The 14,055-nt window shown below is 41.4% G+C and overlaps 1 protein-coding gene across 1 annotated transcript in view; it reads right to left on the bottom strand.

The window, feature by feature from the left end:
* LOC122797632 (integrator complex subunit 8-like) overlaps positions 1-14,055 on the bottom strand; it is a 1,436,218-nt gene that overhangs the window by 396,974 nt on the left and 1,025,189 nt on the right. Inside the window, exon 16 of the mRNA XM_044066176.1 lies at positions 13,065-13,183. Within this exon, the coding sequence (XP_043922111.1) occupies positions 13,065-13,183 (119 nt within the window). The remainder of the gene's footprint in view (positions 1-13,064; positions 13,184-14,055) is intronic.

The raw sequence follows: 14,055 nt of genomic DNA, 5'->3' as shown, positions 1-14,055 counted from the left end.
GTGTGTGTGTGTGTGTGTGTGTGTGTGTGTGTGTGTGTGTGTGTGTGTGTGTGTTTTATATATGTATATATAACAGAGTGTGTGAGAGTTAATGCCAAAAGCTTATGGACATGTTGCAACACTTGCCTTAAATTAATTTTTCTTAGCTGCTATTTCACATATTCCTTTGTGCTCATGTTACACTTTTCCAAGCAGTTTAATTCAGTATACCCTTTTCCAAATACCTTAAAAAAACAATAAAAAAGAACTATTACAATTGAAAGAACAAAAACCAGAAAGCCTTGGTGACTGCTTGCTTTGGCAGATCTACCCTAAAAGTAAGAGTACTCATGCCGAGATGCATTTTGCCAGAGCCTGCACATTACTATTACTCAGCTGTAATGCTTCTGCCTCTCGTAATGTAACAACATAAGTGATAAGCTACTTTGCCTTTAAATGTTTAATGCTTATCAGCTACCACTCAAAATTATTTCTCAATACATACCATGCATAACTGTACTTATACTTTTACATTTTGAATGTAGAAACATAATAAATACATCTACTACTGTACTGCATTTTACAGTAATGTTAAACCATTTTACACAAATATATATAAAAAAGTTATTCTGGTTATATTTATTTTTTTCTCCATTTACAAATAAAATAAGATTCACATGCTTTAGCTCACTGTACATTTTAAAATAAATAGAACCTAGTAAAGTTAATACTCAGCAGTTGCTTCACTGTTTATGAAAGTACACTTTATTACCCATCTGCACTGCTCTTGAATGGTCACCCCATCTGCATAAAACAAAATTCATCCCTGTTCATATTCAAGTGCAACTTGGATCTATGAATGGGAGACAGAACTGCCCCCATAGTACTAATGGAAAGATACAGTTCCTAAATGCTTTATCTCATGCACAGCCTCCCCCTAAAAAAATGTTATCTATGGCATGATTCTAGTTATTTTAATTAGGGGTAATATATAATTATCAACCCTGGGATGGGCAAGTCCAATCTATAATCAAATGGGACAGATTACTTTGAGCACAAAAAGTGAGACTGACTAGGCCTGCAAGGGCAACTAGGCTAGTACTTACTTATGAACCTATGTACAATCATCACTCTCTCACCATACCAGCTTCTGGTTCAAATCCCCACCTTCTCCCGACTGGCACAAAACAAGACTCATGTTTTTCAGCTTTATTTGTAGTATCAGCATCTCACTGTAGGACTAATTTATGCTGGATTCCTACCACTGTTCAGTAAGTTCACCTGCCTGTCTTCTCCCTGTTCCTCATCTTCTTGCAGTACTAGCACCTGGTTCAAATCCAAGATTCTCTTAATTGTTCTGGTCTGCTCCTTGACCTCTCTCTGTCCCTCAAGCATTTTCTTTTGGAACAAAGGAAATTGTTTCACTGGCACAGTTTCTGTTGGTCCCTTCTTACCTGGCAGGATCCAGAATCAGTCTTCAGATTGTTAACTAGAGTTCTGTTGACTGACTTTTTATCTCTTCCAAAGCCTTCTATACCTTTTTGACCCACCTAAAATAATACTGGAGGCAGCCACCAGCCCATCAAAGAGGATCTAATTCCAGATCAAACCATGCAGCAAAATATATCCGTTATACCTAACGTCAAAGACCTTCCTTGACGTACCCTAGGTTGGGGTGAATCCAAAGCAGTAAATACTAGGGCAGAAGGAACCAGCCAACGGCAAAAGCACAGGAAAAAAGGAAAGAATCTCCGAGTACTAACTTCCCAGATGTGGTCTGATTCCTAAAGCCATGGTCCAGATAACAATGTTTGTTGAAGGTGTGTACTGAGGACCAAGTAGCCTCTGCACAAATGCCTGTTCTTAACATAACCATTGTAGATGGCCACTCTTCTAGTAGGCTTTGAGTGCAGCAACTGTCAAGATAGATGGTTAACCAACTGATGGCAAAGTATAACTGAAATGGTAATCAATATGAAAGTGCCTATTTGACAACCACAACCCCTTCCTTTCCTGAAGCATAGGAGATAAATAACTAGTCTGTCTTTCTAAACTTACACATCCATTGCAAGTAATACCCAAGTTGCTGATACATATTTAGAGTGCAAAGACCCCTCTCTTTCACTGGTTTCTGCCACCAAAAAGAAAACCACAGGGTTGGCAGACCATTTCATGGAAACCTATCACACCAATTAATTCAAAGGAGCATTCAAGCCTAGTTCACTGCATGTAAAAGCCTGAAGCTCTTAGATGCACTGCACGGAGGTAATGACAACCAGGAAAATGGTTTTCTGAGAAATAAACATCAATGGCACCAAGTTAGCTTGCTTAAAGAGTGAACTAACAAGCCTGTCTACCATGAGGTTTAGCTCTCAAACAAGTAAGGCGATCTAGCATTCCTTTCAAAATTTGGATGATCAGCTGGTGTTGGGCCACAAACTTACTCTCCATAAAAGTTAAGTTCCTTGAACTCTGCAATAAGATGGTTAATCAGCAAGAAAATTAGAAATGTGTAAAGAAACATCCTGCGCTACAGGAGGATGCATCTAACCTTAACCTACTACCCTTTACACTGCTGAACTGAACAACAGAAGGTAATAACTTCCAGAAGAGCTTCACCAGGCACAGCCTCTGAATCTGTATTTTAAGAACAGGACTGGGGATGCATAGTTTTGCATCCCAGAGGATATGAACCACTGACAGAGTGATGCCCCTGACCACAGCTCTGAACTAGATCAGCACTGTCTTCCTATACAGGTGGTACCCCCCTGTTTGTTTAGGTATTACATAATGAAGTATTTGTTTGAGCAAATGGGGAGAGGACATGGAAACAGCTACGTTTTCACAGAAATCTGCACTGCATTGTACTGGACACCCCCCACTCCGAACAGGAACACACATACTGTGCTATTAAGGGAGCCTAAAAGGGCTTCCCAGCATACAGCTGAAGCATGTGTCTTCAAGATATAGGATGGGTTAAGCTGCACAAAGGGAAGACCACCAGCAGACTGATGGGGATTACTCATAATACTGGTCTTTTGGCAGAAGGTCTTTAAAGGCTCTGGGGCCACTGACACCTCGTATTCCACTATGACATCCACCATCCCTAGGTGTGCAAACAGAGCCAGGACAACCACTGTGACCTTTTTTTTAAACAGTTTTACTGAATTATCACTTGTGACCTAGACAAACTTACATTTACATAAAAGAAAACAAACCGCATTAACTTGTTTACATTTACAAATATTATACACCCCATATATTCTTTCATACAATATAATCAATCCAACATTACATAAAATGGTTAATTCCTGCCTTCACTTAAACCTCACTCCTCCTCCAAAACATTTTTCTACATGCATTGGTCACACAATTTCCATTATTTTCTGATTGTAAACATTATTAAGACCAAAAGACAAAGCTGAGTTTCAGCCCAGCTCCTTCACTACATCCTTATCTAAGATGACATAACTAGGCCACCTTCCCTCTCCAAAGACAGGAATGTGGTGTGTATCCAACGTAAGCTTAATAAAGCATCAAGTGGTCTTTTTTGTAATTTATAGTCATTCCCTATGACTGTTATTCAAAGGCAGCTTCCACAGAGGAGAACCTCCAGAGAAGACCTGGACAGAGCAAAGAGCCAATTACCTAGGGATCACACAGAAGACCCTTGTCTGGCAAGGTTTTGGCTTCAATAGCCATCATCTTAGTGAAGACACTGGTGCTGCTGATAAAAGCTCACAGTATCACTTTGTATTAGATGTGGTTCTCACCTGAAGCAAATCTGAGAAGTCTTTTGTGTGGATCCCAAATATTGATAAGGTAGTGTGCGTCCATCATCTCAAGCTTCACCATTAAGGTTCCCTATAGTATCAAAGGATTAATCCCTAGAAGAGTAACCAACCAAAACTGAATATACCAAATGTGCTGGATGAAGTGACTGAAATGAAGAAAGGAATAAAAATCATTTGCCACTTTCAAGACTATTACAAAACATCAGGAAACTTCCCCATCCTCTGTCTGATACCTGGACAGTGTCCACAACCCCAGTGAACATTAAACCCGGAGCCTATTCCATGAGTTCTAATGAAACAGACTAATCTGCCTACACAGCTTAAGAATCAATAACCTCCAGAACATGGCCAAAGCTGATTACATCTAGAATCGACTGCTCCAATTTGACAGATCTCCAAGTAAACTCAGTATAATTACCTCTCCCATGAACAGGCCCAGACTGAGGTCAGGAACGCACAGTGAGGTGGCTGAGGGGAGCTCTTCTGTTGGGTAACTTTGATCTCACCATGGTGGCAAGACCATGTCATGCTTAGGGGCCTTCCTTTGACATAAGGACCAATTTCCCTCTAACAAATTTGTCAACCAGGTCCTGAGCCAGCTGGTCACAAAGCACTTCCCCAAAAAATGGCCATCCAAAATTATGCTACAAGATTCTTCCTTCAGGTAGAACAACCTCAACCACATACCCGAGATTGTGGTCACAGTGAAAAATGACTCTGGGAAACACAGTATCCCATCATGAATGTTATACAGAGACTTTTGCAACGGTCCTCCATGAACTCAAATGCAGGGATTCAACATGTTTATCCAGTGCTTTAGTCACTGTGTCAGCCTGGAACTGAAACAGGTGACTTGACCAAATGAGGGCTCTAAACCCCAAAGAGGCAGAAGAGTGAACTCTTTTCCCACCCCATCCAGAACTCCAGGCAATGTATTAGGCGGCAGGGTGGCAAAATGCTGTGGCCTCTAGGACCTTTGCAGGATGAAAAAGATCACAAGAAATCCCGCTGGGATGTTTAATGAGCTGCTCTGCCCAGGAAAGCAGCGACTTGTAAAGAACACTGGCCTTTTTCCGGGCCAATGAGGAAAAGTCAAGGTGTGTCCACAGGCTGCCTGGATGTTATTCCAAAGGCAGGATAGCCAAAGTTTCCTCAGGTTACTTTGTTTAGAAACTCATCTAGCCCCTTCTGAGAGGAAAAAGGGCCAGAAGCCAATTAAAGCTGTTCTTCAGAAGCCTGCGGGCATCTTCAAAGGAAAGGTCCTTATCTTTGCTCATCTTCAAGATGGTAGCCTTATGATCCTCTAAATCTTTATAGGAACTAGAGAGAGTGAGTGAGTAAAATGACACTCTACTTGTGGGTGTGACTCTATGAAAGACCTACTTTAGGAATCCAGAACTAGATAAGGCAGTCATTGGGGAGAAAAGGCCTATGTCAGACTTGGCACAACCTGCAAACCAAACTCCCTGACTGGGTGCTTGAATCTGCAATTCAAGCTCCTGCCAGACAAACATCTGCTTTAAGTAGAGTCCCTGAGATGTGAACACTAACATTGGATGACTTTATGTACCCACCTCGACTTGGGCTTGCTGGCCTGTGTGGTCCTGGGGAGGAGCTGGTCCTTAAAGAACAAATTGTGAGCAGATGAATCAAAAGATCAACCACTGATATCAGTCTGGTCAACCATTGGTTCCAAATGATTATCCACACACACAGGCAGACCAAGAATTTTTGATATAGTTCCTAAGGAGGGAGCTGGCGACAAATCTTCCTTGATCACAGAATCAACTAGTAACTGATTAGGACTCTAGCTCTCTCTAATCAACAGCCAACTCACAACTCACATGCTGCAGAAAAGGCTGGTTAAACACTGCATTACCCTGAGGATGTTCAGGCCTGACCTGGTCAAGTGTCCCAATTGGTGGTGCTACATCTTTGGTCTGGAGCAGCGAGAAGGACCTTCTTATTTGTCTCCACTAGAAAAACTCTCAACTACCTCCACTTTTAAGTTACTTGACCACTGTCCCTGCGAACGGGTTCTCTCTCAGTCCCCCACTTGCTGAATCCTTGGCCATTGACCGCATCTGCAGTGAAGAAACCAGCCACAATGACTCAAGGGCTTTAAAAAGAAAATAAGTTACTTGACCACTGTATCTGCGAACGGGTTCTCTCTCTCAGTCCCCCACTTGCTGAATCCTTGGCCATTGACTGCATTTGCAGTGAAGAAACCAGCCACAAGGACTCAAGGGCTTTAAAAAGAAAATAAGTTACTGTAGGTGTCTAGCTACATTTCCCTCACCCTGCTACTGTAGAAAGTACCTGGTCTAAAGCAGAAATAACTGGCTCTACCCACGGCTAGGGACAGCAGCTGCTCCCCACTCCCATAACCTGTAAATACATTCCCCAGTTAAACTTTTTCTTTTTAGTTATCAGTACACCAAGATAAAGCTCTGGCTGAAAAAAAGGTAACCCAGTAGATACACTGTAATTGCCCACTTGTAAAAGAGAGGCAAAAAGGTACTTAAACTGCCACTTTTTGTCTGCTTCAAACTAGGTATCTACCCAGAAAGGACACAGCTGAAATCAGGTCTATAGATTGTTTTTCCCTACTAGATTCTAATAACTCCTAACAATTTGGCTATTTAGACACTTACCCTGCTGCAATCTTTAGCCCGGGGGGGGGGTTGGTTCTAGCCCGCTACGCTCACTTCGCTCCCCTCTCTGCCCCCTATTCCCACCCGCCACCAGTACCTTTACATTTATTCTTAGCCTTAACCCCACCCCTAATTACCACCAATTAGGCTACACCACTAGTCACCCCCTCCCCTACATCCAACACAATCATGCTACTACCTAATATAATAACAATCCTAACCTGCGTAGTTCTAGCTGACATTACATCCTACCAAGGTTCCACAGTCACATGCCCCAACAACTTCCACTTTACTCTCTCAACACCCTCACTCAAACATTTACACTATAACTACACAACCCCTGCCACCAAATCATCCTCCCAATACACACACTCCATTACCAAATACCTAACACACTCAAAAATGAAATATCCCTAAGATACCATAAGCAATTTACTACGTATATAAAACATATCCTAAACACCTTCTATAAACTAGCCCTCGCTGGAGACATCCATCCAAACCCTGGTCCTCCCAAATCCAACCCAACCACAAACCCTAGTCCAAACAACCCCCCCACAACTCATCTCCTAGCCAAGAAAAAAACAACAGACCTACTTATAATGTTCCTAAACATCAGAAGCATATGCAATAAAATCCAAGAATTACATGACAGCATAAGCATATATTCCCCAGATATTCTCTTCCTAACTGAAACCTGGCTCAAACCTCACATCAAAAGTGAAGAAATACTTCCACCTGAATACAACATCCTTCGTATAGACAGATTGTCCAAAAAAGGAGGTGGTATAGCATTGATATTTAAACACCAAATCAATATTCAACTCCTGAATACATCTGCCCCTCACCACAACAATGAAGAAATCCTTTATGCCAATCTCAAACTAAACCCAAACAAAACAATCAATATCATAGGATGCTATTTCCCACCAGGGCAAAATATTATACCCCTAGAAAATCTCTTGAGCTGGGCTACTCTATCCCTACCCCAGGAAACCATCATTCTCGGCTACTTTAACATCAGCTGGCTATCCTGTAATAACAATCTCCTAACCATTCACCTTAATCTCCATGGGTTCACACAACTCATCCAATCCCCTACCCAAATCAACAAAAACCCTAACAATCATACCTTACTTGACTGGATCCTAGTCAACAAAGCCCCTCACTCTTACATAGCAGGCTGCTTACTTGACAGTCTCAGTGACCACTCCCCCACTTTCCTAATTCGGCACCACACAAACAGTCTCAAGCCCATTATCCACAGGCAAATACAGAGCAAGTCCAACTTCAACCCCAACTCCATCTCCTCCCTGCAAAAAATGAACTGGTCACCACTAAAATACCTCAACCTAGATGAGGCTGTCCACTTTTTCAACAGTACCTTCCTCTCCATCCTAAACACCCATGCTCTTTTAAGAAATGCCATATCCAGGCATGCCCCATGGTTGCAAAAGACCACCATTAACCCTAATAAAAACCAGAGATAAGGCCTGGGAGCACTGGCGACTAATAAAAAATAACTCAGATAGGCACTCATTCCTTGAACTGAGCAATAAAAGCCAAAATGTAAATAAAATTAGACAAATCCCTCTACTATAAATCCACCCTAAACTCTACCAACCACAACCCTAAGCAATTTTGGTCCACTATTAACACTATCCTCCACCAAGGGAAGGTTGATACCCCCAATCGTCCATCCCCCCTCCTCCAGCTGTATTGCTGAATCCTTCAACAACCACTTCACTGAAACTATAACATCTCTAAACAAACACTTCCCTACAACAGCCCCCCCAGCTCCTAAACCCCCCACTCAGCTGTTCATTCCCCCCTCCAGCAGTATTGCTGAATCCTTCAACAAACACTTCACTGAAACTATAACATCTCTAAACAAACAGCACTTCCTTACAACAGCCCCCCAACTCCTAACCCTAAACCCCCCACTCCTCTTTTCTTCTTCACCTCAGTACCTTCCTCCAGCACGAAAAGACTATTGTCAAAACTTAAACCCACCAAACTCGTAGATGACAACCTCCCCTCTGAATACTTGACAACTGCAGCTGATACACTAGCCTACCCAATTTCAACTCTAATAAATCATTCCATAACAGAAGGCTATATTCCCTCAATATGGAAAATATCCCACATCATTCCCCTCCACAAAGGCACCCCCCTCCACCGACCTGTCCAGTTACCGTCCCACTGCTATCCTCTTCCCTCTCTCCAAGATAACTGAAAAATGTATCAACTCCCAGGTCTCCAACTACCTCCTAGCTAATAATCTCCTCTCCAAAACCAAACATGGTTTAAGGCCTTATCACAGCACTACCTCTGCTCTGCTCTCCTTCACCAACTCTATACTTCATCACAAAAACAATGGCCTCTTCTCTACTGCCGTATTTCTAGATCTGTCAAAGGCCTTTGACATGGTATCTCATGAGCTTCTACTCTCTACTCTCCCCAACCTCTCCTTCTCACAATCAGCCTGCAACTGGCTCCACAGCTATCTACACGGACGCCAGCAATCAGTAATCTGTGACGATAACCTATCACCTCGCCTCCCATTTACTCTCGGAGTTTCCAAGGGTCTATCCGTGGTCCTCTGCTATTCTCACTTTTCACTAACACCCTACATACTGCCACCACACAAGCATCTCTTATACAGTACGCAGATGACTGTACTCTTATTTGCTCTGTCCCCACTCTACCAAAACTACAACAAATCACACAGGAATTATTCTCTTCTGTAGAAAGCTGGCTATCCAATGCTCATCTCCTACTCAACCCAAAGAAGACAAAACTTCTCCTGTTCTAACCTTCCAAAGCCACCCAAAACACACCCCACTTCAACATTCAAGCCAAAGACAATACCATCATCTCTCCATCAGAACACACAAAATCACTCAGTGTGGAAATAGACAACAAACTTAGATATGACACCCACATATCTCTCACAATAAAAAAAAGTTCACAAGAAACCTGGTACATTATATCGAAGCCGCCAGTTCCTAACCAAGGCGGCTAGAATCTCCATAGCCAATTCCCAGCTAATCTCCACCCTACTCTATGCATCCCCAATACTTATCAACCTTAGACAGACAGACCTACACAAGCTGGATGCTTGTTACAACAAAATTGCTAAATTTGCCACTGGAACCTCCTACTGCAGCCATCATTGCATCTCCCTTAAAAAATTAAACTGGCTAAAACTCCCACAACTCCTTCACTTTAATCAACTCACCCTCGCTCATAAACTTATTAACCACCCTCATAACATCCCTTCCCTTCAAACCATTCTCCAACTCTATCACTCCAGTAGGCCCCTAAGATCAAGCAACAAAAATGAACTCACTATTATCAAACCCAAAAACTCAGCAGGAGAAGCCATATTTTTATGTACCATATTTAAACTTTTGAGCAATCTTTCACCCTCTATAACTACTCTACCTTCCAGCAGCCTTTTCAAGACTGCGCTCAAATTCCACTTAAATTTGCACTGGCTTTGTCCTTGTTCTAATACAGACTAACACCACTACCCTTACCTCCCCCACACCCAGAATCTTAACCCAACTATACTACCGTCACTACTAACCAAATTCAGAATTAGCTAGTTGTCTTTACATACTTTAAAATTTTGTCTAACAACTTTGTTACTAACATTATAAACAACAAGAAATTATCTTAACTTCCAACATTTACTGTATATACTATTGATAATCAATATCTTGTTATTGTATTAAAGCCAACAACCTGTAATGTTTACTATTGCTGCAACTTTGTATCTCTATTTATCATGCACATGATGTGGAGCTCTTCTCCCCGGGCATCCGCTGAAAAAGGACCTGCGTCCAGTCGGAATTTCTCAGTAAACAAATGTTAATAAATAAATAAATACATTTTTCAGAAATAGACCATCTATCTTTCCTTCCTTTAAAACAGAGTATCTGTGATGAATGTCCATCACTTATGACAGTTGTCAGTCTTCTACTGTTTCAACAAGACTATGCAGGCAATGCCAGTGCAAGTCTTGGTTGGTAATTTCATGGCCACATGTACACCTACTGTGATGTTTAGGCTTGAAAACAAATGATTTTACTAACAAGAGAAAAAAGAAAGTCCTGAAATGTGACAAGTGGCAAAAAAGAAAGAAAAAAGTGGGATCTGGGGAACATCCACTAATGTAAGCAGTGTCTTAAGTGTCAGTGTACATGAGTCTGAGCAGCACATGGACATCCCCAAACATGGGATTTTAAAGGAAAAGGTACTAAATTTTGTCAAGTCGTGAAGAATTACCCAACCTAGGGGCCATCAAAAAGGGTCCTTGATGTTAGATCAATGGCATCCATCAGTCATAAAACTATTGCAAATACTTTTAAGAAATGGAAGTATGTGAAAAAATAATTATAAACAATTTGAATTAATTAAAAATGAAAACAATGAAACAATATGATTTGTAATAAAAACCATGGAATGCTTGAAAATATCCATATAATGATAGTCAAAGATACAAATACACACACAAGCACACACACACACTAGAACATGCTTAAATGTAATGAACAGCATTTTTAAACAAAAACTAACTTTCCACTTGGTACATTAATATAGTAAAAGAACATATTTTAAACTCAAGTAAAATCCAAGAAGAACTCTTCTTCTTTCGGCTAGGGGTCGCCACAGAGGATCACCTGTCTGCTCATGATTGGCATTGGAGTTTTACGGTGTCGTGTTGCCAGCCCACCGCCAACCTTTCACAGAAGGCACACACACGCACACACACACTCACACCTAGGGCCAATTCAGTGTGTCCAATCCACCTACACCATGTCTTTGGGATGTGGGAGGAAACCGGAGCACCCGGAAGAAACTCACGCGACCACAGGAGGACATGCAGACTCCGCACAGAAGGCACTCCAGCCGAGGATCGAACCGGAGAACCTCTTGCTGTGAGGTGGCAATGCTAACCGCTGCACCACCGCGGCCACCCAAAATCCAAGAACAACTCTACAGGGAATAAATTGAGCCAGCAAGCAAAACAAGCACCAAGAGAAATCAAACAGGCTGACTCCAGACAAAGGCAAGCAGAGCAGCGCAAAAACTGCAAACTCTTATGTTTAAATATGACATAAGCAGACCTAGATCAAACTAAGCAGTAAAAGTGCTGCAATGTAAGAGAAAGGAGTGCATTCTACTAAGAAAATCTAAAGCACTTAAAAAGCAATATACACAAAAAACACAGCGTGTTGTGTGTTTTACTAAGGATCTGAAGAAGCTATATGCGAAAGCGCTCATCTGGTTTTTATTTTTTTTATATTAAAAGTTCATTTTTCACACAGTTTCCAGCTCTCTGTGTTTGGATTTTGGATTACTTGTTCCTTTGCTGCCTGTTTGGAACTGTGTAATTTTTGCTGCTGCTCTGCTTGCCTCTGTTTGGAGTCAACCTGTTTGATTTTTCTTGATGTTTTAAAATCAATTAACAAATTTTTTGTAATTACTAATTCTCATCAATAAATGTCAGCTGTTGTCATCTGCATAAACCAGATATGTAAGCACTGTATCCCGGAAGCTTCCTTCTTTAATGCCATTCCTGCCTCACCAGAAGACCACCTTATCCTTCTATAGATGACAATGTGTGTGTGTGTGTGTGTGTGTGTGTGTGTGTGTGTGTGTATATATATATATATATATATATATATATATATATATACATGTAAAACCTAATACGCCATCATTATTTATCTCGGCACACGTACTGTAGTGCTCAGCAGGGATATCCATATCTAAACAGGAATCACTCACAAATAACTGTCGCGTTAACAGGAGATTACAGACTAAGAAATCGACTTTCACTAGCTTTGTTTAACATCACTGCAAAATGACAGCTTCTTTTGTTAACAAGTTGGACCTTTTTATAACTATCAGTTGAGCCTGAAGATGCAGCTGAAGAATGTTCATATGAAGAACAGTCAAACAGTCTACTGCAGTGAGCAGTTTCAAGAAGCACAGAGTTCCAAAAACATATCTAGCCAAGATTTTTCCCTGAACACAGTGAAAAAAATGTCATTTTAACAAGTCTAATGGTATGGAGTGAGGAATCCTATCTATATAAAAAAAAAAAAAAAACAAATGCACTAGCAGCCCATGTGGACAATGAAGGGAGGGGAGGGGCAAGGACAATCAGATGATATTCTTGCCCTGGTGGATAGTGTCTTACAGAAACCAAAGGAGGTTTGCAACACACATGGTTTTACTTGGGGGACACCTGTACGTAGGCAGGAATCTGTAGTGGAGTATGTAGACACTTCTCACACTGACTCTACTGCATGTTGGCAGACATGGCAGGTGAAGTGCTCAGGACATAACTAAAATATACACCCTATGCCCCACCACAATCATGGTGACCATGACCCTATCACTCAGCTATTACCAGTATGTAGGGAATCCGTGGGCCTTTTGCAAGGGCCACACTGCCCAAACCCTAGGTGGTAGGAATGGCAAAAAAACACCCAAAGAAATACATACCATTTTAGCTATATTACATGGAGCATTTATTTTGGCAATACAATATTCTACAAAGGTTAGCTCCCAAATAAGCACAGTACAAACTAAGCTACATTCAGAGATGCTCTGTACTTACCAAAATAGATATCAGCTTGTGTACTTAACCAGGAATGGTTGCTGGAATTGATGGTCAGTGCATAATTAACCACTTCCTTCATTGTAACAGCTACGGCTTCAAAATCAACTGACTGAAGGCTGTAAGAAAGAAAGAATCAATATGTAAGTAGCCAGCACACCAGCGGATATCAAGAGAGTCATTAGTAATAGGTGGAACACTTCCATAACCCTTCTGTGTCCTCTCATACATCTGTATGTAAAATTCTCAATACTGGCCTCCTTACAATGTTCCTGAAACAAAACTAAGAGACAGGATCATCAGTTCTTACCCTTATTCAAACACTAGGTTACACAATGAAGACAACAAAATGACAGTTACAAAATCACAGATTTTAATTTTGCTTACAGCAGATGATTCTGCTAGAACCAATCAGCGGTGATTTTACATGCAAAAGGGAAGAAGTGTCAGAATAAAGCACCTACAGCAGAGGGCCATCTCAAAAATCAGTTGATACAGTAATGATACATACATCTGTTATACCTCAGTCTGAGGGATCATCTTTGAGGTGGGAGGAAGAGTGCTAAGCCATTAAAGGAGGCATTAACGAATGCCATCTTCAAGTGATCCAGGAAATTTTTTAGGCATACCCGCAACTGTCTCTTCATGACTAGGCCTGATCTCACTGTCCTATTAGTGCCATCCATCTCACAGTGGATCAGACACGTGAAGAAGAAAGAAACTATCCTCATGGTTACCACCTGGGACTCCACCTGGAAATATAATTCATTTGATGGCAACTGTTTCAAGGTTTACAGTATCCCTTTGAAACCTCATCATATGCATCATGTAGTTCAGAGCTCTGATGGAGAACATACTGGGTGCACAAACATGCTACCCCAGCCTGTCCATCACCCAGGACTCCTTATTTGGGGGATAAATGGACTGAGTATCCTCAGGGACATCGCTGTTGGTAGTGGCAGCAACCACAATGGAGCCAACAAGGAGTTCT

This window comes from Protopterus annectens, chromosome 3.part1 (assembly GCF_019279795.1).
Source record: "Protopterus annectens isolate FY-2018-M chromosome 3.part1, PAN1.0, whole genome shotgun sequence".
NCBI lineage: Eukaryota > Metazoa > Chordata > Ceratodontiformes > Protopteridae > Protopterus > Protopterus annectens.
Note: the sequence above shows the minus strand (reverse complement) of the source record. Positions and strands in the feature narration are given on the sequence as shown.